This window comes from Plecotus auritus (assembly GCF_963455305.1).
Source record: "Plecotus auritus genome assembly, chromosome: 5".
NCBI classification, from domain to species: domain Eukaryota; kingdom Metazoa; phylum Chordata; class Mammalia; order Chiroptera; family Vespertilionidae; genus Plecotus; species Plecotus auritus.
In genome coordinates, this window is record NC_137776.1 from 179,314,565 (window position 1) to 179,342,193 (window position 27,629).

Genomic DNA, 27,629 nt, shown 5'->3' on the forward strand with positions numbered 1-27,629 from the left:
TTTCACATTTAAAGGTGACAGCAATATCTTTAACGTTTTTCTATTGGATTAATAACGTTTAATGTTCAAAGCAATAAAGCGAAATGTTTTCGTGAAGGTGCTTTATATCACTAGTGGAAAATTCAAGTGAAGAAAAAAAAAAGACCACACACACAAAGTAATAGACGTCGAGAGCCATAAACTCAAGGGAGCCGGGGCGTGGAGGTGGTTTTGTGGAGCCACGGGTGTGCGAGGCCTGAGCCCGCGGGAAGGGCTGCACGCCCCTCGCAGCGGGCTCACGGGCCCTCGCCCACGCCCCCAGCCATTCATCTCCACCCAGCAGTGGAATATGACAATGTTAGCATTTTTCATTTCCCTGACGTTACCATTAATAAAGCAATGATCCAAAAGGGGCTTTGCTGAGTCTGTTCTTTATGCTCCCATCACTCACGACGAGATAATTTCACACAGGATCGTTTTAAAATTAAACGGCGATAAAAGCGCTCTGCTGTTCTGTGTTCACCAGTTCATAGAAGTCTATCAAGTCATTAATGTGTCATGACAAACCGCTCGATGGCTACAAGAGTAATTAATTATTTGAATAAATAACAAGTTGAACTTGGGGCTTTGAACCACAGTGACACCCGCATCCCATTAGGGGCGTCCGGAACCTTGCGGGGCACCGGTGCGCGGAGTCAAAACGCAGGCCAGGGCGCCGGGACGGATGGAAAACAATTTCGCAAACACGGGGCGACATTGCGCGGGGAGAGAGCCAAAGTGTCAGTTCCCCGCGCCCACGCGGAGTTTGGTGCTAAAGGTTCCCGGCAGCGGCCATTTCAAGACACCCTTGATCAGCGATGCTCTCGGAACAATGACACAGATTTTCATAATCACCATTAATCTCGGCATGTTTTCCAAGATAATTACAGCAATTACGAGTTGGGTTTCTTTTTTCTGTGCCCATTGTGGAGAGGAACAAGTGCTTATTATCCTGGATGGTTCAAAGAGCCCCGGCTAAAACTCTGTCATCTCCGCGCGAGCGCGTTCTTTCAAATCCTGAAAGTTCATCAGCGCTGGGAACGAGGTGGCATTAGCAGGCGCTATTATTACACCTTCAGGTTGCGCGCGCGTGCGGTTAGAGTGGATGGCTGAATTGTTCGGCGGTGGGACTGCTGGGATCGGTTGGAATTACTGTCAGGTGGCGGGCGATGCCGTGACAGGTGCAGGCAGACGGGCGGACTGCACAGCGAGCTAAAGACCAGTGTTTAGAGAATGCGTTTTTGTGACATGCCCTTTAAAGGTTAATATGAAATCTGAAATCCGGGTAATGTGTGGCATTGCACCTCACAGACACAGCACCTAGGCAGGAACACGCACACGCCCGGTATTCCCAAATCGGGGTGGGTACCGGCCGGACGTCAGTTCTGCCTCGAGCCGCCCCTGTTCCTCGCATCCCCATGGGCCGGAGAGGGTGTCCCTGAGCTGAGTTTTGGGAGGTGACACGGTGCTCTCGGCAGAAGCCATTTCCACAGGGAAGCGTTTCTTGAAAATCCTGGTGATTGGAACTGGACCTGCGTGGACCTGTGTGTGTGTCCGGTGTAGGGACTCCTGCGCCCCATCGGAAGAGGGTGGGCAGGTCGGGGCAGCTGGACCCTCAGGTGTGGGGGGAGGGTAGGTGGGAGAACCGGCCACAACCTGCCGGCAGCCCGTGCGGGCCTGGCCACGGCGTCCGGACGGCACCTGTAAACTTCAGGAAACGGTGGACGTTTTTAAGGGAAGGGATGCTAACAAGGAGGGAGACCCAAGCAAACCCCCAGGATCCCTGGGGCGGGCATACCGCCTTGGCCACACGTGGCGTTTCCCTGGTCGCATGATCGCGTCTTAACATCTTCAGGCCCCCGGGCTGCGTTCACCTTTCCGCTCCCGCCTTCAGGTGACGTCTTCGTGTCACGCAGGGAGCTGTTCCTGCCACGTTCTTCGGACGGTGGACGTGCCAGGGTTTTATCCTTACTTAGAGCAGAAGGCGGGTGGTCTCTGCCCCTTACTTAGAGCAGAAGGCGGGTGGTCTCTGCCCCTTACTTAGAGCAGAAGGCGGGTGGTCTCTGCCCCTTACTTAGAGCAAAAGGCGGGTGGTCTCTGCCCCTTACTTAGAGCAAAAGGCGGGTGGTCTCTGCCCCTTACTTAGAGCAAAAGGCGGGTGGTCTCTGCCCCTTACTTAGAGCAAAAGGCGGGTGGTCTCTGCCCCTTACTTAGAGCAAAAGGCGGGTGGTCTCTGCCCCTTACTTAGAGCAAAAGGCGGGTGGTCTCTGCCCCTTACTTAGAGCAAAAGGCGGGTGGTCTCTGCCCCTTACTTAGAGCAAAAGGCGGGTGGTCTCTGCCCCTTACTTAGAGCAAAAGGCGGGTGGTCTCTGCCCCTTACTTAGAGCAAAAGGCGGGTGGTCTCTGCCCCTTACTTAGAGCAGAAGGCGGGTGGTCTCTGCCCCTTACTTAGAGCAGAAGGCGGGTGGTCTCTGCCCCTTACTTAGAGCAGAAGGCGGGTGGTCTCTGCCCCTTACTTAGAGCAAAAGGCGGGTGGTCTCTGCCCCAGGCCAGCAAGTACTTAGGAAGTTTTAAAAAGCGTTTCTGTGGCCGAGTGAGAATGTTCTTGTTCGTGTACTTGGAGTTCCTCGTGGGCGTTGAGTGTGGGGCCACTGCTCGGCCCTGCTCACTGGACTCCCGCCTCCCGCTCCTGCCGCTCAGAGACCAGGGAGCCTCCAGCCTCCGGGAGGCGGTTCTGCTACAGAGCCCCTCCCCCCACCCAGGCTGCTCCCAGGGGCTGGGGGGCCCTCAGACCCCCCTCAGGATGCTGGCCTGTGGGAGGGGGTTACTGGCAGGCATTTGGTGTAGAGATGGGGACTGAGGAATGGTGGGGGAACTCCCTAACTGCCAAGTAGAAGCTCAGAGAACCTTCGTTTGTGGTGCGAAGGCACCTTTATCTTAAAGAGCATGGCCCTTCCCACTGACCTGGCAAATTACCCTGACCCCAGGAGTTCTCTTTCCTTCGCATCGGGCTCTTGTCCAGGACACATCGGGCTCTTGTCCAGGGCACACCTGGGGCTGCTCCTGCTCCACCGGGGATGGCAGGTGCCAGGGAGAGCCTGGTCCGGGGCACCCAGCGGGTCCCCCTGGGCGGGCCTTGCTTCCGCGCCTCCTGGTGCCTCCCGGTTGGGACTCACAGCCCATAGGCTCCATAGTGTAACGTGGCCGCCCCTGGGGTTCCACGTACAAGATGGTGGAGAAAGAGAAGGTCTGCTACCTCAGAGAGGCACTGTCCTCTAGTGCGGTGACAGACGGCGGTGACAGACGGCGGTGACAGACGGTGATGACGGCGATGACGGCGATGACGAGGGCAGTTCCTGAGCGATCGTTCACGCCCGGGCCTTGTGCTGTTAGAGCACCTGAATGTCACAGCAGCCCAGACGGTAAACTCTCTTCTGCAGTCCAGGAAAGAGGGGCTCAGAGATTAAACATTTGTCCTAAGTCAAAGGGGTGGGGGCAAGGACCCGGTCTGAATTCAGTCCCGGGCGAAGCCCTGGCTGCGAGCTCTGAGCTCGGCTGTCGCTGCCGCGCGTGCAGGGCCTGGGCGGGGCGGGGCGGGCTGTGCTGGCCCCTCGGTGGCGGCTCCCCCGCAGAAGGGCAGAGTGACACCCAGAGGCTAAGCACGGACCCAGCGCCCCACGAGTGGCCGAGCTCACGTGTCTGGCCCCGTGCCCCCTCCGTCCTGCCCCGGGGGCCGCCTCCCGTGTGGGACTCGGAGGCTCTCCACGCGGCTGACAGATCTCTCCTGGGGGCTTATGAGTGACATGACAACACAGGTTGCCGTGGGGCCTAGAAGGCAGTTGCTGGCCTGTGCGGACTCAATTGCAAGGTCAGCGCGTGGCAGCCCTGGAGGCGTCTACAAACATCTCCCGAAGAGTATCCCCAGCGCCAAGTCACCAAGAACGCAGAGCTCCTTGGCGTTCCGGGTTGCTAGGGGGTTTTGAGAAATGGCCTTGAGATCTTCAGTCGTTGGCATTTTCCCACACGAACTGTGAAGGGCATGAACCAGGGCAGGGAGGGGCCGGCGGCTGATTATTGACCGCCCGAGCCCCAGCAGCTCACAGAACTGCAGGCCGCACCTCTCCAGCGGCTGGATTTTACTCTGAGAAGGACGGCCTGCCAGGAAGCACGTGCTCCCCGCCGCCTCGCAGGTGCCATGACTCGAGCTCACTTAACACCGCTTGGCAACGGAGCAGGTGGCGACCGAGGTGCTGGAAATGGAGTCCTTTTTTTTTTTTTTAATTATAGATTTTCTACCACATGATTTTGTGACTGTCAGGCGTGTTGAAGTTAACGCTTGTGTTGATTGGAGCCTTTGTTGTTGTTGTTGTGGGGACATCAGTGAGGAAGGGGTTGGCGGCCCTGAGCAACGGTGGGTGCCCAAGGCGATGGGGTGGCCCTGGCTGGAGCCCTTGGGAGTTGGTCAGCGGGGGGGGGGGGGGGGGGGGGGGGGGGGGGGGGGCGGGGGCCGGGGGGGTTGGGTTGCGCCTGCAGCCATCCCAGGTGTGTGCTTGAGGGGAAAGTTCAGGGGTGGCTCTGAGGGACTGCCTTGGCAAGTAAAATTATAGTTCTCAGCGGAAGGAAGTCCCCACAGGTTCATGGCACAGCTGCCTGTGCAAGCAGGCGTCCAAGTTCATGTCCAACAGATACGGCGCGCAGATCGGCCCCTTCCCCACGCCCAGCAACCGGGCGTTCGGGGCAGTTGGGAGGAAAGTCCCCCACACCTTTTCCTTCTTCGACATCGGGGTGGCATTAATTAACACAGTAGCAGATTCGAGCTTTATTTGTTTAAACCTCGCAGGTTCCGTAAGCACTCCCAGTCCTCTGGACTCGGGTGCCTGGCTGTAAGAGAACAGTTGAATGAGCTCATTGTTTCCTGTTTTTTTCTTTAATGTATTTTACAAACACTCCGGTGACAGGCCTGACACGCTGATTCCTATGTAGTCGCACTTCAGTTTGGGATTACAGCATTAATAACAGAGTTCCATGCATCATGCCATCTTTAAGCATGATCGTTATGATAAAGGGCACACTCTTAATTACAGGCCTGCTTAATTACAGCTCTGCCGAAGCGACCGCGTTTGTTTAGGAGAATGCTAATTGTGCTGCCGAGCCCGCGGCACTTCCTTGCTTTCGTCTGCTGTAGGTTGCTCGCTCGGTGCGCGGATCAGCGTTTTGTTCAAACTGCTACCAAAAACAAATTCAAAAAGCAAAATTAGGAAACACGGTGCTGGTACTCAAAGGAAACCGGCCTGGCACGCGCCCCTCACCGCACCAGGCCCTGGGCCGCCGTCCATCACGTTTCCTTTCTCCCCCACAGCAGCCCCGAGAGAGGGCTGTATTGTCCCCATTTTACAGACGGGGTCACCAAGGCCCAGAGAGTTGAGGCAGCCTGCTGGCCACACATCTGCCACCTGCTCAGTTGGAGTTGAGGCCCCAGTCTGTTGACCCCCAGCCCGTCCTCCCCGCCACCTCCCCAGCATGCCCCCCCCTCCCCACAGCTGGCCTCAGGCTTGAATCCTGGCTCCCTCCAGCTCCGTAATTGCTCTGAGCCTCAGTTTCCCTAATAACAACCTGCAAGTGACCGTGTTGAGGGTTACCTAGTCTGGGATCAGTACATTTGGGTTTCCTTTCCTTTTCTTTCTCTGTAGAACGGGGCTGGGGACAGGTTGGGTTACCTCTGAGCTGGCGGGGCGGGGGGGGTCGTCTTTGCTGTGTCACAGGGAGTCGAGGGACTGCCCTGTCCTGGGAAAGCTGCTTTGGCCCATGAGGGAGGGCAGGCTCTGTCCCTGCCTGTGGGGCGTGACCACCGATCAGTCAGGCCTGTCTGTGAGAGCCTCCTGGAAACCCCCGCCGCCTGGAGGGCAGGTTGGAGAGGACGATGTAGCCTGGACAGTGGCTCCCTGAGGGCAGGGACCTGCTCGACTGTCTCCCCTTCCCTCCCCGCCCCCCCCCCCACCATGTCATCCTGAGAGGACTTGGCAGGAGACGATCTAGAACGCACCTCAGCCTCTGTGCACAGAGCAATGGAGACAAAGTACTGGCTTCAGCTGGGAGGGAGGGAGGGGGGAGGGAGGGAGGGGGGGAGGAAGGTTGGTTTATGAACATGCGTTTGGAGCACATGAAAAACTTGTGCCGTTGATTTTAAGAATTATGTTTGGCAAACCTCTAGATATTTTAAAACATGAAAAGGCTGCCCAGATAAGGAGAGTCGAAATGAATGTTATAGAATTAGAAGGGGATTTAGTGGTCCCACAGATCAGCTTTGTACCCAACACACAACACCTACCCCCCCCCCAGCTCCCCGACACATGGCCGCCTGCCTGGCACTCCCCACCCAGCTCTGCTGGACCTTCCCCGGGTCCCCCCAGAGGAGGGCAGCTCCCCTCTGCACCTCACCCCACCTCTCTGCCACTCCCCCTGTGACAGTGCTGTGATCACCTTCCAGCCCCCTCTTCCTGGGCCAGGGCCCCGTCTGCTGACCTTCCGTGTGCTGGCCCAGCGCTGGGACCCGGTGGGGGCCACAGTGAACGAGAGTGGACAGGATCGGGCCTCGTGGAGCGTCAGCCTGACGGCGTCCTCTCCTCTCCTCCCTGGTCTGGCTTCGGTTCCCCACCGTCCTGGGCCTCCTTGGAAGCTGTCGGTCTCGCACTGAGCTCCGGCTACAACAGCGACCGCCTGGCTCTGGTGCCAGGACTCAGCCTGTGCCTCACCGTGGCATCCCTGCCCCTTTCCCGTGGTGAAGTCACGAGTGTTCGTATCGTCTGCTGTGACTCCACACCAGGGGTGGGCAAACTTTTTGACTCGAGGGCCACAATGGGTTCTTAAACTGGACCGGAGGGCCGGAACAAAAGCATGGATGGAGTGTTTGTGTGAACTAATATAAATTCAAAGTAAAGGAGCGGAGGGGAGAGCAAGAGAACCCTCTGCTCTTTCGGCTCCGCGGGCCGTAGTTTGCCCACGGCTGGTTTGGGGCCTAAAGTACCGACTGGACTTAATGACCGTTAGTGAAGCCCACCCATCCGTTAAGTTCAGCCCATGATCCCAACTTTCTGAGATCTTTCCTGGATTCCTCTCTGTTACCAGTTTATAAACTGCCCTCCCTGACTCGCCGTCAGCCACATCCTGTATAATAAAAGGGTAATATGCAAATCGACCAAATAATGGAACTACCGGTAGCACTGACCACCAGGGGGCAGATGCTCAATGCAGGAGCTGCCCCCTGATGGTCAGTGTGCTCCCACAGGGCTGATGGCCGGTGAGCGCAGCGGTAGTGGCGGGAGCCTCTTCTGCCTCCTCGGCAGCGCTAAGGATGTGCGACTGCAGCTTAGGCCTGCTCGGAGTGAGCCTAAGCTGTCAATCGGACATCCCCCGAGGGCTCCCAGACTGCTAAAGGGTGCAGGCCGGGCTGAGGGATACCCCGCCCCCCGCCCCCAGTGCACAAATGTCATGCACCCGGCCTCTAATATTATTGATCAGCTGCTTGGGCATCTAGTCCAGCCAGTTAGGGATCCCCCCCCTTCACATTGTCAGCCGTGTTTACCTGTCTTATCCACACGGGTAACATGAGACGTTTTGTCACATGCTTCGCAAAATCCACATTCCTTCCTCCTGCCGTAATCTTTAGATTTTTTAAATAAATGAAGTTTGGCAGGCAGATTGTCTGTTTGGCAAACTTTTGCTGGGGGTTCTGCCCCCGTGTGAGGAGCTCCACCCGTGGACGGAAGGGTCTGGAAGGCTCTGTTCCGACCCCAGCCACAGCAACGTGGCCACTCACTTTCCTTCCTTCTGAGTGTGTTTTCTTCCGTTTCCTAGAAGACTCTGAAGAGCATCTGACTGAGTCTGTCTTTCTGTCCTGAACGCTAAGATAAAGTGGTACTTTGTCCCAAATGTCCTCCCTTCTCTCCACACGGCTGCCCCTGGGTGTCCCACATGGCATCGCTTCCGGCCTCTGTCTTCAGCCTCCTCAGTGCTTCTGTGAAGACGTTTCCCTTGAGCCCCCCTGCGGGCAGGTGTGCCTCAACCCCACACCTCGATCGCCCACTTGGCGGGTTAGCCCTTGCTCAGTCCCAACAACCCCCACCGTGCTCCGGGTTCGCCAGGTGTGGGGCGGGGACCTCTCCCTGGACGGCAGGCGGGGAAGGCCTGCTGGGGGGGTGCACTGTCTCCCCCCTCCCTTCAGTCTCTTAGAAGCTAAGAGCAGGCCTTGGAAAGTGCTACATATGTGGGCACATGTATGTATACGTGTGTATATAAGTGTATAATGTAAAACGTATGTTGCCTATTACCTGAATATGCTGTAAGACAGACATGACACATTATACGTTTATCTCTGTAAAAGTGGATGTTGTACGGGGGTGGCAGAAGTAGGTTTATATCGGAGTATATGGAAACAGACATGCAGGTTATGATTATTGCTGCAGCTTTATTAACTCACAAAAAGGCTGCAGTGCAACTCTACACAGATGTACGTGAAAATGCTCCTCCTGCTAATAGCCAAGTTCCTTTTTCCTGTGTCTTTTTCTCCTCGGTTTTATTACATCTTCTGAGTCCAATCAGCCGACCTGAGCAGGGCCCTTCCCCACCCGTCACAGCTAGCGCGGCAGGAGGTGGTCCAGGGGCCACCACAGCCCAGGGTGCAGTCATGTTTCCAGATCTTTCTTCTGAAACACGTGACTGTCGGTTGGAAGGAGGGATGAAAACCCGATCCAGGGGCCTGAGGGCCCCACGCCTGGATGTGACCCTCAGCTGAGAGCATGTCTAACGTGCCTGCTGCGGCCCCTCCAAGCTCAGCTCTGCCCTCAGCCTCCGGCGCCCCTTCCTGCTGGCAGCCCCTCCCCAGCGCCTGCCACTCACAGGCCGGAGGCCAGGCTCCGGGGCGGGTGCTGGGCCCTCTGCTCTCACCGCTCTTGTCCACACAGCTGCCTGCCCTTCAGGGGACGTGGGGGCGTCTGCCTCCCGCACCAGCTGAGTCCCAGGAGCAGGGATGGTGCCTGTGCGCACGCCCCCTGGGCCTCACGCCCCTGCGTGCAGGTTGGCGGGCTCCAGCCACGGACGGGCTTGTACTGTCTAAGCTAGCGTCGCAGTTATTTAACGTGGTGGTATCTACAGTGCCCTTCTCTCTCTTTTCTTTTGCAGCAATGGATGGTGTGCCTTTCATGATTTCAGAGAAGTTTTCTTGTGTTCCAGAAAGTGTAAGTGCCATGCATGATTTCCCTCCCTTCCCCCACCCCCAGTCTGAGCTCCCTCTGGCCCGTGGCACGGCGCATGAAGGGCTCTCTGGTTGGCCTCACACCCCCGCCATCAGGATCATTTCTGCTGGCGTATCTACCCCCCTGCACGCCCTCCCCCCCCCCCGCCCCACCGCCCCGGTTGGAAGCTCAGCCCTGCAGCCAGCGACAAGCTGCCTGAGGCGGGGAGAGTCAGGCCCTTCTGAGCCTGGCAGCCAGTGCTGCCCCGTGTGGGTCCTTGAGAACGAGTGAAAGGGGGGCAGAGGGACCAGCAAACTCAGATGCAGCCAGGCCTTGTTGCTTCAAATGTGATGGTTAATTGGACTGAACTTCACTTGGTTTCCAAGTTCAGCTTAATTTGGGGTTTTTATTTAACAATGATGATGTCCCACAGAAGAGGGAGGCTGCCTCGTTTTCCCATTTTAATTGGAAACCTACTCTGTGATCCCGTGTTCTCTGCTCCCTCCGGGAGGTCCTGTGGGCTGGGCTGGCAGTGGGTTCGGGCAGCGGTGGGTTCGCCACCGGCCAGCATTGACCCCCCGCCCAGGAGCCAACCAAGGCCCGCGCCCGCCCCGCTGCCTTTGGGATGGGGGCACCGAGTGGGCTGCCCGGGCCTGAAGGCGGCGCTCAGACCTGAGAGGCAGGCGCCCACCCCGGCCCTGCCTGGCACCCGGGCCTCCCCCCCGCTGCTGCCCCCCAGGGTGGCAGTGGCCCGCCCTCCGCTGTGCAGGCCTGGCCCACGCTGGCTCCACAGCCTGGTTCCTGGGATTTCTGTCCTTTCCGGAGAAGTTTGCTTTAAGCAGCTAATAAACCTGAAGGCCCTGGCGGGGGCACCAGCTGAAGAATCCGTCCGTGTTTTTCTTGGATCCGACTTAAAACCACCCGGCTTGCCATGTGACCGGCTCTGTAGTTTCCATTTTCATGAAATATAATAGGCCTCCTCTGAACCCTTCTGGTAAGCAGCTTAATCTTGAAAAATGCTCCTGACGTGACACACGGAGCATGAGTAACTTCAGCCGACTCCACTCGGCCGCGTTGCCATGGCGACGCTGGCGCCTCTCCCGCCTGCTCCTGGGAGAGGAGCTCGGCCCTGCGCACCAGCTCCGGTCGGTCGGGAAGTTTAGTGGGGCAGTTAGAGCCTAATGATACAACAGCTGGACCTCAGCTGGAGCCCGGCAGCCCGGGCAGGCGGCCCGTGTGCGCCGCGCGGCCCGGCAGCAGGCGAGAGCCAAACTGCTTTCCGGCTGCTGGCAGCGCAGCCCGGGGCCCCGTGCCTAATCTGGTGGCCCTGCCCCAAGATCGCCCTCGCTAATGGGCCGCTACCGGGGCGCTGCCGACTCAGCAAGGGCCCAAGGCGCGCAGATCAGGCCAAGCCCGGTGCCAAGAGCTGCCCCGTGCTTCCCTCACTTAGTCCTCCCAGCAGCCTGGCCGGGAGGCCCAGCTGCTCTCCAGCAGGAGGAGGAGATGATGGAGTGATGGAACCCGAGGCCGGTTTTGAATCCCGGGCCTTGGACTCGGAAGCGGCCTCTTCCTACCTCGTCTCACAGGAGACCCCACAGCCTGGCTCAGTTCTGCCCCCGCGGGCTGCAGTTCAGAACCAGAAAGGCGCTGGGCTCCGGAGGTTGGGCCGGTGCCCTTGGGGGACTGGAGAAGGCCCATGTGCCCCGAGGGGGCCAGATGGGCTCAGCCCCCACTTCTCTGGGGCTCCCGCTGACTCTCGGAGCCACGTGTGTTTGATTTTTCATGCCGTGTGTTGAAAAGCCAGCATCTTTTATTAAAAGGCCCCCATATTCATGAAATTATAGAAACACCCGTCAAAATGCAGTATTATTTTTCACCACCTTTCATTTCGCAAATGATCATTGATAGGCAGTTATTTCATTCGCCTCGTATTTTCAAAGACCTGGACCTCCCCCAGCTCCTCCCCTGGACGCTGCGTCCTGGAGGAGAGATTCACTAACTGCCTCCTGGCATTCCTTAGCCCCACTCCCCACGGCGGCCTGGCGGCCTGGCGGCCTCCGGGGAAGGCGTGGGCAGCTCCAGCCCCACCGCCGTGGAAGGAAAGCAAACGGCTTCCCCGTGGAAAGGGGACGGGGAGGGGGTTACTGGTGACAGTCCCTGTCTTTTTGGACGGCGTGACCCTCCTGGGTGCTGAAGGCAGATGACTAAGCAGCGGTCCCTCCACAGGGCACCCACCCCCCTGCCAGCCAGGCTTTCTGGAAGTGCCCTCACTGATCCCTGCAGGGCCACCCTGACGGGTACCGGGTTCTGTGGAGAGGGTGGAGGGACCCCTGGATCACACGGGGGCATGAGGGCACGCGCTGTGCACGACAGCCAGCCCGAAGGAGCCGTTCCAGCCCTAAAAGGGCGACGTGGTCTGTGCTTTCAGATGCAGCCCTTTGACCTGCTGGGAATCACCATCAAGTCTCTGGCGGAGATTGAGAAAGAGGTAAGCAGGTCCCAGAGCAGGGAGGGGCGGGCCGGCTCGCGCACCCTTGGGTCTCTCCTTGGTTAGGGATCTGCTCCGGATCAGGAAGGACCGGGGTGTGGGGTGCCCTTTGCAGAAAACCACTTCCACGTCACTCACAGTTGTCGCTTGGAAAAAGAACCCCCTTGTAATGTGTTTATTACTTCGTCGAGTATGCCCAGCCTCTCCTCACCCTCCTCGGCCAGAAGGTTGTGAGGGACGGAGGGAACCATCAGTTGCGCTTTATTTTTTGCTCGGTGTCTCAGCTTAAAGAAGGGGGGTGTGGGGAGGGGCTGTGCTGTGCCGAGCCACCAGGAGGGGCGGGGAGATGGGCCCCAGCCTCTAATTTAGAGGCCCGGTGCACTCCGCTGTGCGTGGTAAGCCAGACCCCATTGGGCAGCCTGGTTCAAAGTCGTTTGGATGTTTTTCTAATAAAAAGAAGAAATCCAAGCTGGGGGCACATGTGACAGCTCTGACGAAAGAGCGTTGAGATAATGGAGTCAGGCTGGGGGTCAGGCGTGCGCCCCGCTCCCGAGGACAGCGCGCGTGTGCGTCTTTGTGTGGAGCGGCTTGCGGGGCCGTCACGTGGTGCAGCCAGCCCCGCTGAGAGGAGCATTTGTCTCAAAGATGGAAATGGTAGGACCATTTCCATATCCCGGCTCCTCTGGGTTTTCTCTGGTGTGCCAGCGAGCAGAAGCAGGTTGCATTATTGAAAGATGGCTGAAATCAAGGAAAATTGAATCAGTGTAGTACAACACATTTCCAAACCTGTCACAGCAAAAACAAGACAGCAAAGCCCCCCTTTGCCTTTGACTTTCAGTAAATCATAAACCCAACCTGATTGTCATCCATAGACTGGGGGGCGGGGGGTAAACTCCGGGGAAAGGATGGCGGGCTGCCTGCCACCCCGGAGATGCGCATAGGATCCCCGTCAGCCCTTCTCAAAGTCGAAGAGCCGGCTGGTCCCGGCCGCCTGCTCGGCCTGCCTTGGCGCGGGGTCCTCGTCGGTGGCGCTCGGTGTGTGTGGGAAGGGGAGGCCGCGAGGTGGCCTGCTCTGGCCGCAGGTGGTGACGCAGGGCACAGCCGGGACCGTTGAGGGTGGCCAGGTTCATACAGGCGGGCCCAGCCCAGCCCCACACTGACGGGCGAGTCACACGCCTCCCTGTTGAAAGCAGGGGTCTCCGTAGAACCGGTCTCCAGGGCTTTTCATGGATACAGGTGCCCATCGCCGCGGCCGGGTGTTGGGAGGTGGCACGTGCTGGCGATGGGGCAGCCCCCAAGTGTGGCCTTCGCCCCCCCGGGTCCCCGTGTGTTTAAGCACCTGCTGTGTGCTCAGCGCGGGCTCCACTTCACCTGCAGCCTCCCTGGCCCTCCCCCACGCTGACCCGGTGGGTGTCATTGCTCCCGTGTCGTGGGCAGAAATAGAGGCTCGGAGGGTGAGGAAAAGGTCGAGGCCTGGTGTGTCACACCCCAAATCCTCTCCCTCATGACTTGAAGTCTGTGGCTCTGCGGACCCGCGAGGGGCTGGTGAGGAGTGAGGAAGCGGGGCCGGTGGACCTGGGTCCTGACCCTGGCCTTCCAGTCCCGGGGTAAGGGGGGTGCCTTTGAGGCACACGATGGGTGATGTAGGCGAGGCCCGGTGCAGAGCCGCGCATGTGGTGGCTCGCTCTCTCTTCCCGCTCTCAGGACTAAAGTCTAGTCCAGACGCGTCTAGCTGGGCTGTCTTATCTGAGGTCAGAGGCTCTGAGTGGAGCTGGTGGGCAGGCGGTCCTGCAGTCAGCCCCTGGGCCTGAGCGTGACCCTGCCATTTCGCCTTTCTGAGCCTGCTTCCTCCTTGAAAAACTGGGGTAGTAAGGAAGATGCTTACCCTGCAGCACCTAGCAGGGGTCCTCAAACTACAGCCCACGGGCCACATGCGGCCCGCCGAGGACATTTACCCGGCCCGCCGGGTGCCGCTGCCTGTCCTGCTTAGCAGCCGACTCGTCCCGGGCCCGCAGTGCGCATAGGAATTTGTTCATAGTTTTTTTTTTAAACTATAGTCCGGCCCTCCAACCGTCTGAGGGACAGTGAGCTGGCCCCCCGTTTAAAAAGTTTGAGGACCCCTGATCTATGGCTTTGACTGGGCGTCTTGTAACGGGCTTAGCACAGTGCCGCCCTGGCTCCCGCTCGCTGGCTGCTGTGCCGTGGCCGCGCCGCTCCCCTCGACCACGGGAGGGGGTGAACAGTGCGAGTCCAGCCCCTCCACACGCGCGCTGCTCGGTGCCCATGGCTGAAGGGGACGTCGGGTGACCGAGCCGAGCTCTGTTTCTTGTTTTTAGTGATGGGTTAAAAACACACATCTGTGTTCTGTTGAAGGCTATTGAAGTGGCATTGAAAATGGGGGGAAATGAGAAGAGGCTAGAAACGTTCAATAGGGTGTGAAGCCATCGCAAACACCCCGCCGTCGGAAAGCTGGGGAGTTTTGCATCTAATCTGAGGATTTACGCGTGACGCCAGCCATCCGCGTGCGTTTAATGGTGATTAGTATGTTGATACCCATACACTTTGGTGAACGGCTCCATCTTCTGCAACCATATTCGAGGATTTTCTCCATAAATAAACCTGAACGTGCTCCTTCGAGCCCCTGAACCCCGCCTTGCAGGGGGAGCTGAGGGCCTGGGAGGGGCTCTGGGCCCGGGGGCGGGCCTGGGCAGCTGCTGTCTCCTCCATCCGATGGTTTCGCTCCTTTTTATTCCCAGCAGGTCCGGCTGCTCTTGTGGGGAGGGGTGGACCCCAGGGCACGGGGAGCTCTGCTGGCTGTAAGCCGTCTCATCCCATTAAGCCAAGCCTCCTACCCCCCAAAGCGGGGAGACTGCCTTTGGGTCAGGGGCTCAGATGCCGAGACCCACCTGGGCTTCGTGCCTGTTGGGGCTCCTCCCTCGTCTCCCCTGGGTCCCTGCTCCCTGCTCCCAGGGGTGAGGAAGTAGAGGGCCGCCCCTGAGCAGCGTGATGCTTACATCCAGACCCCGAGGTGCGTTTTCCTTACTTGCGCTGCCAGGGATGTTTCTGAATGTCAGCCTGCGCCTGTCACTACCAGCTGGCCCTGGGACCGGTCACTCCGTGACTGACCCCCATTAACCTGTCAGCCTTGAGCCTGGGGGATAGGGGCCCAAGGGAGCCCTCCGGCAGTGCCCAGAGAGCTGCCCTGGGTGCTCCCAGCACAGCAGGGAGCCCCAGCCTGCCACTGAGTTACAGATGGGAAGAGACGAGGTGTCACCCCGGTCGTGGGTGGGCCCAACAGAACCCCAGTGAGCTCAAGGGGCAGTGTGAGCGAGGACGAGGCTCTGCCCGTGGGCACCCGGGTGTTTGCAGGACGTCGGTGGGCTGTGGAGGCGGCGTGGTGCAGGGGAGAGGACAGTGTCCGAGTCCCATGCCTGGGGCAGCATGCCAGATCTGCCCCCGGGTTTGACCTGGGGCAAGTCTCCTGATGACCCCGCCCACAGGTCCGAGCCCTGGTCAGCGGTCAGGACCTCCCCAGGGGTGTGGCCTAGGCAGGACCTGATGACGTGTTAGGAAAGACACCCCAGGGAGGTCGTGTTCTCAGGTCACGATTAAAATCAGTGTACATGCTATCGAGCAGATTTCAAAGAAAAAAATCACTGGAAAGGCAAAACGTCTCAACACAGAAGCCCGCTCAGGCCGTGTGGGTGGGTTGTTGAAAATGAACGAAGCCGTGGTTAATAAAAACGTTAAAATCTGATCGCTCTGGGCCCTCGGCGTGGCAGCAGCCCCGCTTCTCCGGCCCCTCTTCCTGCGGCCACAGCCAGCCGCCCGCATCCGTCCACGGCCCAGAGCAGGGGCTTTGCCACGTAAATGGGTCCCAGGCTTGAGAGGACGATTTTGTTCCTCTCCCCTCAGCCCGGAGGTGGCCAGGGGCTGACCAGTGGCAGGAGTGGCAGCACCGGGAGGTCTCTGGCCCCACCCGGCCCCTCCCAGGGGGCTGAGCAGCAGCCAGGCCGGGCCGGCCGTGTCCCCCTGCAGGCCTCATTGTCCTCAGCTGCCCAGACAAAAGGCTCTCTCCTCGGGAGGCGGGAGAGGGTGATTGTGCAGCCGGGCCCTGTGATGAAGCATCTTCCCTCCGCGTGAGCTGTCTCCGCGGCGCTTCACTTCCCCGGTAAGCAGTTGCCGTTGCTCCATCCGCTGGATTCCCGTCCAGGCAGCAGCTTCTGCAAGAATTCCCGTGTCGTTACCTGTACCGGAGCCTGGTGCTCCTCTGCCCACGGCCCACCTGCCTCCCTCCCAGGCCACTCTGTCCCTGGTCTCGGGCACGATGGCCAGGAGAGGGGCCTTGGTGGTGGTGGTGGATTTCATGCTGCATGACGACCGACCGGAGAGCCTTTTAAAAATAGGAGCCGGCGATTCCTGTGCTGGACGGGCATCCGGAGTGCCGGCCAGCTCCCCGCCTGCTGCCCGCCTCCCACGGAAACCACAGCGCTCCCCTCCCTTCCGGGGTGCCTCACTCAGACCCAGCAAGGGAAGTGCTGGTCGCCCACCAGCCTCCATTTTCACGGCTCTGAAGCCGAAGACAAGGGAGAGTCTAATTAGTGAAGGGACGATCTAATATTAATCACTCCCTTAAAAGTGACAAGGGAGGCAGTCCATTTAACCACTTAATTGCTACAGGTTTTTATGGGCTGCTGTTTGCAGGCGTATTTAATGAAGAAGTTACAAATCCAAGGGAGCTTAAAATTTTAATTTTATCCCTAAATATTTTCCTTGTTCTCATGTTTGTAGTCAATCCTCAAGAGTGTAGTCACGTGGAATGTTCTTTAAATGAACATATTTGCTAACTGGCATGATTTCAGTTTTTAAAACATTGGTTCCAGCAATTAGGCATTTTTTTTCCAGTTCCCAAATGACTAGAGAAATTCGTCTTGATTATAATTGCTCTTAGCCACGCATATCTAATTTGTGTCTTTTTAAGCGTTAATTAGTAAACAGTCTGAGTTGACATCTTTATGTTTGTGTGTTGAAAAATGGGGCTTATTGCTTATTTAGCTTGGGGCCCGCTCCACAAGCATCTACGTCACGACATCGAGGTGAAATTAATGGGATGCATGTGGCAGCTCGAGGTGAGAAGAATTTTTGAATTCAACTTTCGGACATTCAGTTTTCCTGGGCTTCTGCTGGCCCCTTCAAATAGCTGAGATTTTGTGTGGATTTGGAACCTGCATATGTGGGCAGAAAGTGAAACAGAAGATTTTTGTATCAGTAATGAAATGGCAGAGTCCCAATTTTATAAAAGCAAAATGTTCCTATCCCAGCACAATTGTTCATTCTCTCGTCTCTGGAAAGCTTTCATTGTGCTTATTAACGTTAAAGAATTCTGTACAGGCAGCGGTTGCAAAATGTGTGGTCTCTTTGCACCATCTAGTGGTCAGGTCTTAAACTGCAACAGGAAATAAGCTGCCTTCTCTCCACCTGTGAGATTTAACCTTTTCACCATCCGGACTCCTTTTTCTTTATATTTCAGTAAGGAAGCTGATATATTGGGGGGAGGGGGGAAATGTGCCTACTTTATTAAATAAAAGTTAAGTAAATAGGAGTTAACCTGTCTCCCCGCCCCCCTTTTCTTTATATTGCTCAAAGACAGAGCTGCCACCAGATTGTACAGGGCTATGGCAGAGTGGAGATAATCCCAGCCCAAAACAAAGAGACCTAAGTCGTTTAATGGATGGCCCTTCTGAAGGCACAAAAGAAGTGTTATCCTTACTTTGAAACGTGGGAAGCAACTTGGGGACCACCTCAGGAGTCTGACTACCATTTAGGGACCATTTTAGGCCAAAGACAAGCCTAGTTCCCTCCCCGTAAATCCTGGCAGGTCTCCTGGGCAGTTTATCATCTTAAGCAGCTTCCCTGCCAATCAAAATCAACTTTTAACATTTAGTTTTTCCCCCTGAGTTCAAAGGCTTTACATGTTTATAAAAATGCAAACATTTCAGACACATAAACTTTCCCCACACTCCACTCCTGGGATACACACACACACACACACACACACACACACATACACGCAGACATTACACGGGCTCACGTTACACAGTATTCTGTCCCTTGTTGCACACTTACCATGTACCTGGCACATCCTGCCATGTCCGTGCGCACAGGTCTGCTCCCTCCTTTCCGTGACTGTGTGTTTCCTTTATGATAATTTACACAACCCACCACTGACTGACTTTTGAGCTGTTCCAATTACTTGCTGTCACGCTGCTGGGTATATTTCCTTGTACACGTGTCCTTGCTTCGCTGGGCCTTCTTTAGAATATATATCACCATTTTCCTTCCCAGAAAAAGGAGTGTGCCTTCATGACCCTACCTTCCGCATGTGAGGGTGCCTGCTTCCCATGTCCTCTCTGGCCAAACTTCCCTGGTGTTTAAAAGTGAACATCTGTTCATGTTTATTGCTCATTTGTATTTCTTCTATGAATGTCTTCTGTTTGGACCCTTTGCCTAATTTCCTCTGTTGGCTTCTTTAGCTTTTCTCATTCATTTTTAAAGAGTTCTTTATGCTCTTTGTAACAACCTTCTCTCTGTTCTGTGTACACACACACACACACACACACACCGCTTTAGCCAGCGGCTTTTCACCTTGTTAATATGTCCTACTAAATTTTTTCATGGGCAGGTTAATTTTTGGCTTCAGCTCATATTAGATGATTATAAAAATATTCCTATTTTCTCCTACCCTTTTGTACTTTAATATATTAAAATATTAAATGCTTCTCAACTCCTTAATCCATCTGAAATTTATTAGAAGATGAGGACTGGAACCATATTTACTTTATCTTAGAGTGTTAGCCAGTTTTCTTAGCATTGATTGTTTTCTTCAGTAAATTTTAAATACTACCTTCATCATACACAGTCATGCACCGTGTAGACGACAGTGGTCCCATAGATCGTAATGGAGCTGGGACATTCCTGTCGCATAATGACATCATAGCCGTCCTAACGTCAGACCACCACACGTCACCCACCTGGGTGGTGCTGTCCGTGGTTGGTACCGCCTGCTCGCCAGTCGTACACAAGTGTGGCAGGTACAACATGCAGAGTGCGTAAGACTCGATAATGATAATTGACGGTGTTGCTGGTTTATGTATTTGCATACTCTACTTTTTATTGTTACTTCAGAGTGCACTCTTTCCGCGAATAAAAACGTTGGCTGTAGAGCAGACCGTGTTCTAGGGGCAGAAGCCGCATACATCTCGTGTTTCCCGCACCAGCTGATGGCGCGTTTTCTCTCATGCTCGATTTAATTCCTGTTGCTTTGCACAGGCGGGTAGCTCAGGGGCAGGGGGCTGTATCTTCGGGTTTGTCTAAGTGCGCTATGACGTTCGCCCAACAAAGTCACCTAACGACGCATTTCTCAGAGTGCATCCCTTCGTCGTCAAGTGGTACGTGACCGTGTGTGAGTTAATTAGTGGACATTTCCCTGGACTCTTCTTTTGATCTGTTACCACCCTGTTTTGAGTGGTACAGCTTTGTGATAAGCCTTAATACATGATAGGGCTAGCTCTTTTCCCCCCAAAATGTTCCTAATTATGTTCACATGACTGTTCTTCCAGCTGGACTTCCGAATGGTTTTGGGGGCCGGGGGTTCCAAAAGCTCCGTTTCTGGTTTGCTGTGGCTGTGAGGACAGGGCGATGGGGCTGCCATTGCAGGGGGAGCGTCCCCATCGGGCCTTTGCTCCATCACCCGGCGGAGTAGAACGGAGTTCTTTGCAGAGTTCCTGCACGTTCCTTCCAGGTCCTTCCTGGCTGTGTTACGTGCTGTGGCTCTCGTAAAGGGCTCTTCGCTCCGTTAGGTGTTCTGTTGCTTGCGTATCCAGAAGCTGTTCCTGACGGTTCCTCGGGTGCTTTTCGCAGCCGGACCAACCGCGACCCCAGCCCGCTCCTCCGGTGTTTGTCCCTCGCTTGGTGCCTTTGCCTGGCTGGCACGGCCCAGCCACTGAGCCTCCTTGTCGTCATGTTCTTAGTGCAGGTTTCTAATTTCGGTATTAACCCAGAGTGTTACATTTTGGCTTGTCATATGTACGGACGTGTCCCTTTTTTTCTCGTGTTAAAGAATTAGCCATCTATTTTTATTTTCCTAAATGTTTTTATTAGAAATGGATGGTGGCTTTTGATAAATGTCTTTTAATCATCTCTTGAGATGCTCATTTTTTTCTCCACCAGCATGTTAATACGGTAGGTTATATTAATAGAGTTCCTAATTCTGAGAGTCTCAGCTCCCTCCTCCCGCCTCTGTGGTCGCCGCACGGCAGCCCCCACAGTGGCCCCGGCCTTCACCACAAACATGAGAGAACCGGGCCGGGCCGTGGGAGTGGCTGCGGCAGCGATGACGCCGGGCGGACAGAACTGCCCGCCTGGACACCGTCCTGGGTGGTATTGCTGCTCGTGCAAAACGAAGTCCAGATGAATACCCGGCCGATGCGAGGTCTTCAGAGAAGGGTTTTTCCGTTATGTTCGGGGACCTTTCATCGCCCAACTTTTAAAGTGATAGCCCCCACATTGAACTTGTAGAAGGTTACCTGCATGTAGGTAAACGTGAGCACAACGATGAGCTGAGGGGGGGAGGCACCTTCCCAGCGTGACCACAGCTTCTCCTCCTCCGCCCAAACCGGGGCCAGGAAGCAGGATCGTTCAGATATCTTCTGCAGATGACCCCGGGGAGGAGAAATACAGACACCTGTGTTTTAGGCGACACGCAGGCAAACTCTGAAATGCTGGGCCGTGACGGGTGAGCCTGGCTGTTAGTGGACACAGAGTGGTGTTTATTTAGCGGGGGTGAGGAGGGCTCGGGGCTCTGCCCCGGGGTGGGGACGTAGGAGTCACTGACCCCCCACCCCTCCGCGCGTCCCAGGTTTGGAGCAGGACGGGGGGTGACTGAGGAGGAGGGATGAAGTGACCGGAGGCCTCAGAGCAGGCAGCAGCCGAGCTGAACCAGTGCATGGCAGGGCATGGAGCCCCAGCGGCTCCCCGAGCCCTTCTCGGGCGGCTCTGTGCCCCACAAACATGGTTCCTGCTCCCGGAGCAGGTGGGCCTTGGGGGGGCCTTGTCCAACCCCTCACCTAGGGCGACCCAGCAGTGGGACGGGGTGGAGCTCGGGGCTCCCGACTCCGGGGCTGCTCAGGAAGCCACCTGGGAGAGCCAGCACAGGGACCGGCCGGAGCACCCTCACCGGCCGTGGTGGTCAAAGGCCCTCCAGCCGTGTCCCCAGCCCTGGTGGCCTGGGCCAGGTGGCCCAGCTCTCTGAGCCCGGGTTGCTCACTGTTGTGGGAAGAACAGTACCAGCTTTGCGGGGCTTGAGGATTTGGTCCCAACACTCACCCTGTCACCTGTGGAGCCACAATCCAGGGGCCCTGAGCGGCAGGCCCGTCCTCAGCAAACGAGGGCGGTAGCCAGGTGTGCTCCCTGCTCCGGGGATTCTGGAACCTCCCCCAGGGAGGGGAGGGCAGGCCTGGCTCCCCCGCAGCCCGAGCCTCTGCACGTGTCCAGCCCGAGGCGTCCCCTTTCCCAGGCTTTGAGATGTCCCTGTGGTGCCACAGTCCAGGTACGAACAGGCCTCCGACAGGACAGACCGGAGGAGGCCTGCACCAAGGCCGGGGCCAGCCGAGCCGGCTCCCCCCAGTCCACCTGCCCCGGGGCCAAGTCCCCGCAGCCAGGCTTCTGAAGAGGAGTGCGGGAGGACGCTGCTCGTCGCCCAGAGGGGCTGAGGTCAGGGCCCGGGCTGTGCGGCCAAGGCTGGTGCCAGGCAGGGCAGGCTTGGGAGAGGCGGGGCCGCTGCTCAGAGCCCCGCCCTCTGACTGCAGGGACCCTCCATGCCTCCCGGAGCCCACCCTTCCCTGGCCGACCCCTGAACCCGACTCCCCTCCGCGGCCGGGGTCTTGCCCCTTTACCTCCCCTTGGCCTGTGCCCCCCTGGCCGGCCTTCCAGGCCCCTCTCGCTCCCCGAAGCACCCACCTGTTGTTCTACCCCCGCCTCCGAACTGCATCCCGTGAGGAAGTGGGTGAGACACTTGCCCGGGGCCAGCTTCTGGCCTGTCCCCGCGCCTCTGCTCGGGCTGGGACCCTGTGCAGTGTGGCGCTTCCCGCAGCCTCCACATCTGGAAACGCGGGCTGGAGACGCCCCGAAGCTCCGCCCTTCCTGGTAGGGAGCTCTCTGACGGGCTGGCCGCTGGACCCAGGGCGTGAGGGGGAGGGATGTGCCTTCCTCTGGGATGGCTGGTCACTGTCTCCAGGCAGCTGCCCACCCGGCAGGCCCAGCGCCCTGGGCTGGCTGAGCCTTTGGTTCTGAGGCACAGGAGGACGTGCTTTCACATGAATTGTCTCAGGCGGGTCTCGTCGCACCTTAGAGTGGACCCGTGGGGGTGGGATGGTCGCCACCTTTGGCCAGTGAGGCCAGGCAGGGACATGCCGGCTCCAGGTGCACTGGAAGCTGTGGCCTGTCTCCCACTGCCGGGATGCTGCCTCGCGCGACAACAGCCGTTGGGAAGGTGGGAGTCGTGCGCTGTGGCTCAGAGGTCTGGTGCTCCGTTGCAGGGTCCCCGGGCCCCTGGGAAGCCCCAGGCGGGGCCCTGACAGTGATGTCTCTTTCCTGGAGAGGACGCCCAGGCCGGCTGCTGATGCTGCTGCGATGGCAGCCTGTGCCCACCAGAGGGCGCCAAGGCCTGGCGCCACTCCGCTGAGCTGGCTCTGCAAACCCAAATTCTTTTTAATTGAAAAATTTTTTAATTCAAAAAGGATTTGCTGTTTGTAGGCGAGTGCAGGTTTTCCTTATGCGGGAGACTAATGTCTTGAGTAAACAAATCTGGGCCCAAATCCACCTTCAAAGGTACTCGCTGTTTGCCCAGGGGAGAGAAAGGGCTTCCAGAGGCGGCCCTAGTCTCTTGGGCAAACACTTTGGGGCCGCAATCCCGCCGAGGACAGCGTCTGTGGGAAGGGTTATCCGCAGCCTAAGGGGGATTATGTCAGGGGACATATGTTGAAATTTCATTTGGGGAGTTAGAGAAAACAAGAGGGGGGGTCTCCCTTTTCTCCAGCCAATATAACCTAAAAGGGAAAAATCCCAAGGGCAGAGGTGGGGGGACACCAATCTGTGCTGTGACCGGATCCGGCCCCGGGCAGGGGTGGGCTGTGTACTGGGCTGTGAGTCAGGAAAGGGCTCTGCTCCGCCCTCCCCTGCCCCTGCCCCTGCCCCAGACATGAGAGGAGGAGGGATTCAGCAGTTCATCCTTGAAGGCCCATCTGTGCCTCCTTCCTGGGGACCCTGCCCCGACCACAAAGACTGGCCTCAGGACTCCCTAAGCCCTGGCCAGCACTTGCTTGCCCGGGCTGGGAAGTGTCCTGATCCCGCTCCGGCCCCCACCTTTTCTGCGGCCACCCCTGCTGACACCCAGTCAGCAGAGGGCCCGGGCCTCTGGCTGTGGACATCCGGGAGCTACTGCCTCTGCCTCCATCTCCCCTCATGGGCTCTCGGTGCTGACCAGCCCCTACAGATCCAGGCCTGACCACCCCTGTGTCCCCGCCGCCCCAGAGCCGGCACAGAGCCTGCCCAGCAGGCCCCGCAAAGCCTCTCAAAGGAGATGAGCCGCCCGAGGGCCTGGCGACTGGCACTGCTTCCTCATTTGAGAGGTGCCTCGCCCCGGCTGCCGCCCCAGGCAGGCGTCTCCCCGCTGGTCTCAGAGCAGCCGAAGGGAAGCCCCAGCCTCCTGCACCCCCTCGGTCTCTGGGTCCTCATCCCAAGTGCTGGGCCGGCCTCTTCTCTCCCCACCTTGTGTGCTTTTCTTGAAACATCTTCACACCCGTCACGCCAGCTGCCCTGACCCCAGTGCTTCCACTTTCCACCCCTTCATCCCCAGTCCCACGGCTCCAGAGTGCTCCTTGGCCACTGGAGCAAAGCCCTCATGTTCTCCCCCCTCCCCGGCCTTCTCTCCTGTGCGCTCGTCTGGGTCAGTGGCCCTGGCGTGCCTACATTCCCCTGCTCCTGGGGCTCTGCTGGCCCCAGCGCCCAGCCGGGTGGATTAGCTAAGGCAGCCCAGGAGGGAGCACTTACTGCTGTGATGCACCTGAGCAGCCACCAGGTGGCGGTGTTGTCCCAGACTTCACCCGGAGGCCACTGCCTCCTGCTGCACGGGTCTGCCGGCCGCCTGGGAGCTGAACCGAAGGTCCTGGCCTGTGCCCCGGTCCCTAGAGAGCAGAAGAGTGACCCGGCTGGTAACCAACAGATGTACCTGGAGGCCAGGTGAGGGTCAAAGGTACAAACCTCATCCCACCCTCACGGATTGTGACTCCACTCTTCATTGAGGTATACTTGACGTAAACATTGCATTCGTTTCAGAGGTACAACATAACGCTTCCCTGTTTATGTGTATCTCAGAACGGTCAGTCCGTCACCATAGTTACAGAATCTTTTTCTGATGATGAGAACTTAGAAGATTCACTCTTAGCACCTTTCAAATATGCAAAACAGTATTAGCCATCGTCACCACGCTGTCCTCCACATCCCCGAGACTTTTTATAACCAGAAATTTGTACCTTTAGGCCCGCCCCCCTCCTCCCCCCCCCCCCCCAATCACCAATCTGCTGACTTGGTTGGGGTTTTTTGTGTCTTGCTTTTTCTTTTAGATTCCACACGTAAGTGAGATCATGTGGTATTTCCTCCGTCTGACTTATTTCACTTAGCATAATGTGTCACAGACAGCAAGGCTTCATTCTTTTGAGGCTGAATAATTTCCCACTGGGTATGCACAGGGCCGGGCAGAAGTCGGTTGCAGTTGCGTTGTGACACTCCGTTGAGTTACTAGAGCTGGTGTAATACCGTAACCCGCGTGTCTTTTTCCACACGAGCAGCTCTGAGTCTCCTTTGCCCACCCCGGTGCCACGCTCTCTCTATCCAGCAGGCGCTGAGGGTGCGCGGGGTGCTCCTCGGCCTCGGCTAGCCGTCAGCTGCCGTGAGCGCGGGCGCAGACAGCCCTCACGTTTGTCTTTCACTTCCTTGGCATCGAGACCGGCAGCGGAACTGCGGGGCACACGGCAGTTCCATTTTCGTTGTTAAAGGGTCTCCATACTGCTGCCTTTGTGGCCGCCCCAGTTCACATTCCCACAGTGCACGCGGGTTCCCTTTTCTCCGCGTCCTCACCAACGCTCGTCATTTCTTGGTGACCTCACCGCAGAGGTGCGTTTACTGAGGCTCAGAGGGAGCAGAGACCTGCCCGAGGCCGCCCTGCAACCTGAGCCCCTCTCCCGCCCTCGGGGACAGGCTGTGGGTCGGGACCGCATCCGTTCATCACCGGGGCCTGTGGCTCGGCGCTGCGCACCTCCACCTTCGCACGGACGGTCAGCCGGGCCGCCCCCGCCCCAGCGCGGATCTGTGTCTGTCTGTCTGTCTGTCTGTCTGTCCTGGGTCAGAGCTGTGGGACTGTCAGGCTGGGGGGTTGAGGACACTATTAAACCTGAAACCCCCCAACTTCTAGCTGCTCTCTCGCTCAGCGTAGCCCCGGAAGTGCCTCGTGGCTGCAGCAGCCCCTCCGGGGAGGGGCAAGCTCTGTCAGGTGCCTGGCGGGAGCAGGGCATCTGGAGCCCTCCCTGTGGGGGTGCCCAGGGATGCCCCTCTGCTGCCATGGCTCCACCCCATCTTCCTACCAGCGTCCCCGCGAGGTGGCCTCGGGCGCTGTTTTCAGGAGGCCAGCCCTATTTATGATGATTCCAGCTGCGAACAAGGTTTCAGGTCCTATTTTAAACGCTTGCCAGCCACCAACCCAGTGTAAGCTGCTTATCCCAAACCTGCAGGAGCACGTGGCTGCTCCCCACGCCTAGCACCAGCCCTGTGGCCCATCTCCGCCCGCCAGGCACCCCTCACCTGCACCCCCTCTTCTGCCCGGCTTGCCCTGCCCGACATAGATGATGAGATCCCACCTGGCCTCCAAGGTGACCCTCAGGTCCCCTGGCCCCCCCCACAGTAAAGGCGCTGCCCCTCCTCGCGCTGCCCTCGGCCCAGGATCTGCTGGGTGAGCTGGGGGGGGGGGGGCGGTGGGGAGCCGGGGGGTGCAGCCCTAGAGGGTCCTCGGCAGTTGATGAGGCCACTCGCACACCCTCAGGGAGGAGGCGTGGCAGGGCGTGTCCCGCGGCACCAGAGTGTCTGTCACCAGCAGTGCTCGAGGGCACGTGAGCGGAGCGGTCGGGGTCCCCGGGCCGGTGGCTGCACTGCCCCTGGTCAGGTTTGGGCAGAGACCAGATCTGCCCGTGCCAGTGGGGCTCCTTCCAGGAGGGTGGCGAGGACCGTCTGTGGGGGTGGGAGGCGGGAGGGCACCGGGCGTGCAGCCTGGCGCGTGTTTGCCGCTGGCGTCGTGGCTTAAGCGCTGCCGGTGCTGAGGTCTCACCTTGCGGCGTGGGGCAGGGACTGTGAGAGGGACCAGCCCTCTGACACCCGCAGGCGCTGCAGCCCCACAGCTGTGTCTGCAGACGCATGCTCGCACCCCCAGTCCGTGTGCACGCACAGGGCTCAGCGAGGGCCCGGCCCGAGGCGTGGAGTGGCCGCCCGGGTCCCCGCACACTGACCGCTGTCTGTCCGTCCCTCCGCAGTACGAGTACAGCTTCCGCACGGAGCAGAGCGCCGCCGCCCGGCTCCCGCCCAGCCCCACGCGCTGCCAGCAGATCCCCCAGTCCTGAGGGCCCAGCTGGACCTGCCTCCTGTGGGGAGAAGACGCATCGGCCCAGGCGCCTGAGTGCCCGCCTCGCCCGCCCCCTCTGCGACCCCTCCCTGCCCCACCGGCTCGGCGGGGCGACTCGGGCAGCTGAGCTCTCCATCCCGGTCATCAGCTTGCCTGACATGACACCCACCTCCCTGGGGACATTCATAACCTCGACTAACCTGTGTGTGCCGTAGTGACGGCTCCTGGCGTGTCCGTGTGAGGAGCAGTCGTCCTTAAACAGCCCCGCACCCGGGGCCACCAGTGACTCCCTTCCCTCCCGTCGCTGCCCCCAGCCACGGCCCCTCCTGGGAGACCCGGGCGGCTTTGCACAGGCCCTCCACGGCTCAGACCGCCCGCCCGCCCGCGGCCGGAACCGGGCCCTCAGCCCCTGCATCAGGTGCCCCAGCCTCTCACGACCCCGAGGAGGAAGAGCCGGTGGCCCAGGTGGACCGCGCTGGCTCCCCGCCCCGCGGTGACATCCGAGCTGGGACTCGTCACTGGATCCACACACGGGACGCCCTGAGGTCGGGGGCCGTGTGCCCGGCGCTCCCCGCCCAGGACGCTGTGCTCACCACCACACCCACGTCCCCCCAAAGGGCTCGTCTCTGCAGTGCCCACGTGCCATCAGCAGTGCCAACTGCCTCTGCCCGGTGCCTGACCCAGCGACCACAGCCACTGGCCTCCAGGTCGTCGAGGAAGAGGCTCTAAGCAGGGCCCGCTCGGCCAGCCGCGTCCCGCCGGCCCCCGCTCACAGGAACAGTTGTGAACAATCCGTCTGACCCTGGTCGTCGAGCGGGATCGGCACTGACCTTTCTGCCACAAACGGCCAGTGGACACAGCGCCGCTGCCGAGTTCACCGTGACGCACATCTACCATGAGAACAGGGTGCTGCTGCTCCTCACCCCAAGGGCCTGCTATGTCTGGCTGTTGGTGTCTCCCCGTCTTGGGGGTCACCAGATGGTTAGAACTTCGGACAGAGGTTTGGGGTGTGGCTGGGCCATGGAGAGCAGTGAGGTGCCCCCTCCAGGAAGACAGCACGGGGGAGCCACACCAGGGACAGACCCCCTCCCTGCGGGCCCCGGGCGGGCACAGGGCTGGCTGGGTGCAACAGGAACCAGCCCCCAGTGAGGAAGCAGGGCAGGGCGAA

General features: G+C 58.5%; 1 protein-coding gene across 3 annotated transcripts in view; it reads left to right on the forward strand.

Moving 5' to 3' along the window:
• Positions 1–27,629, forward strand: part of MVB12B (multivesicular body subunit 12B) — a 159,091-nt gene that overhangs the window by 113,846 nt on the left and 17,616 nt on the right. For 2 of the 3 annotated variants that reach the window (XM_080668686.1, XM_080668688.1), the window contains exons 8-9: positions 9,196–9,251; positions 11,677–11,736. In XM_080668686.1, the coding sequence (XP_080524812.1) occupies positions 9,196–9,251; positions 11,677–11,736 (116 nt within the window). Of the gene's footprint in view, positions 1–9,195; positions 9,252–11,676; positions 11,737–26,372; positions 26,610–27,629 lie in introns of those variants that run through there. The other variant, XM_080668687.1, reaches the window with a different exon arrangement.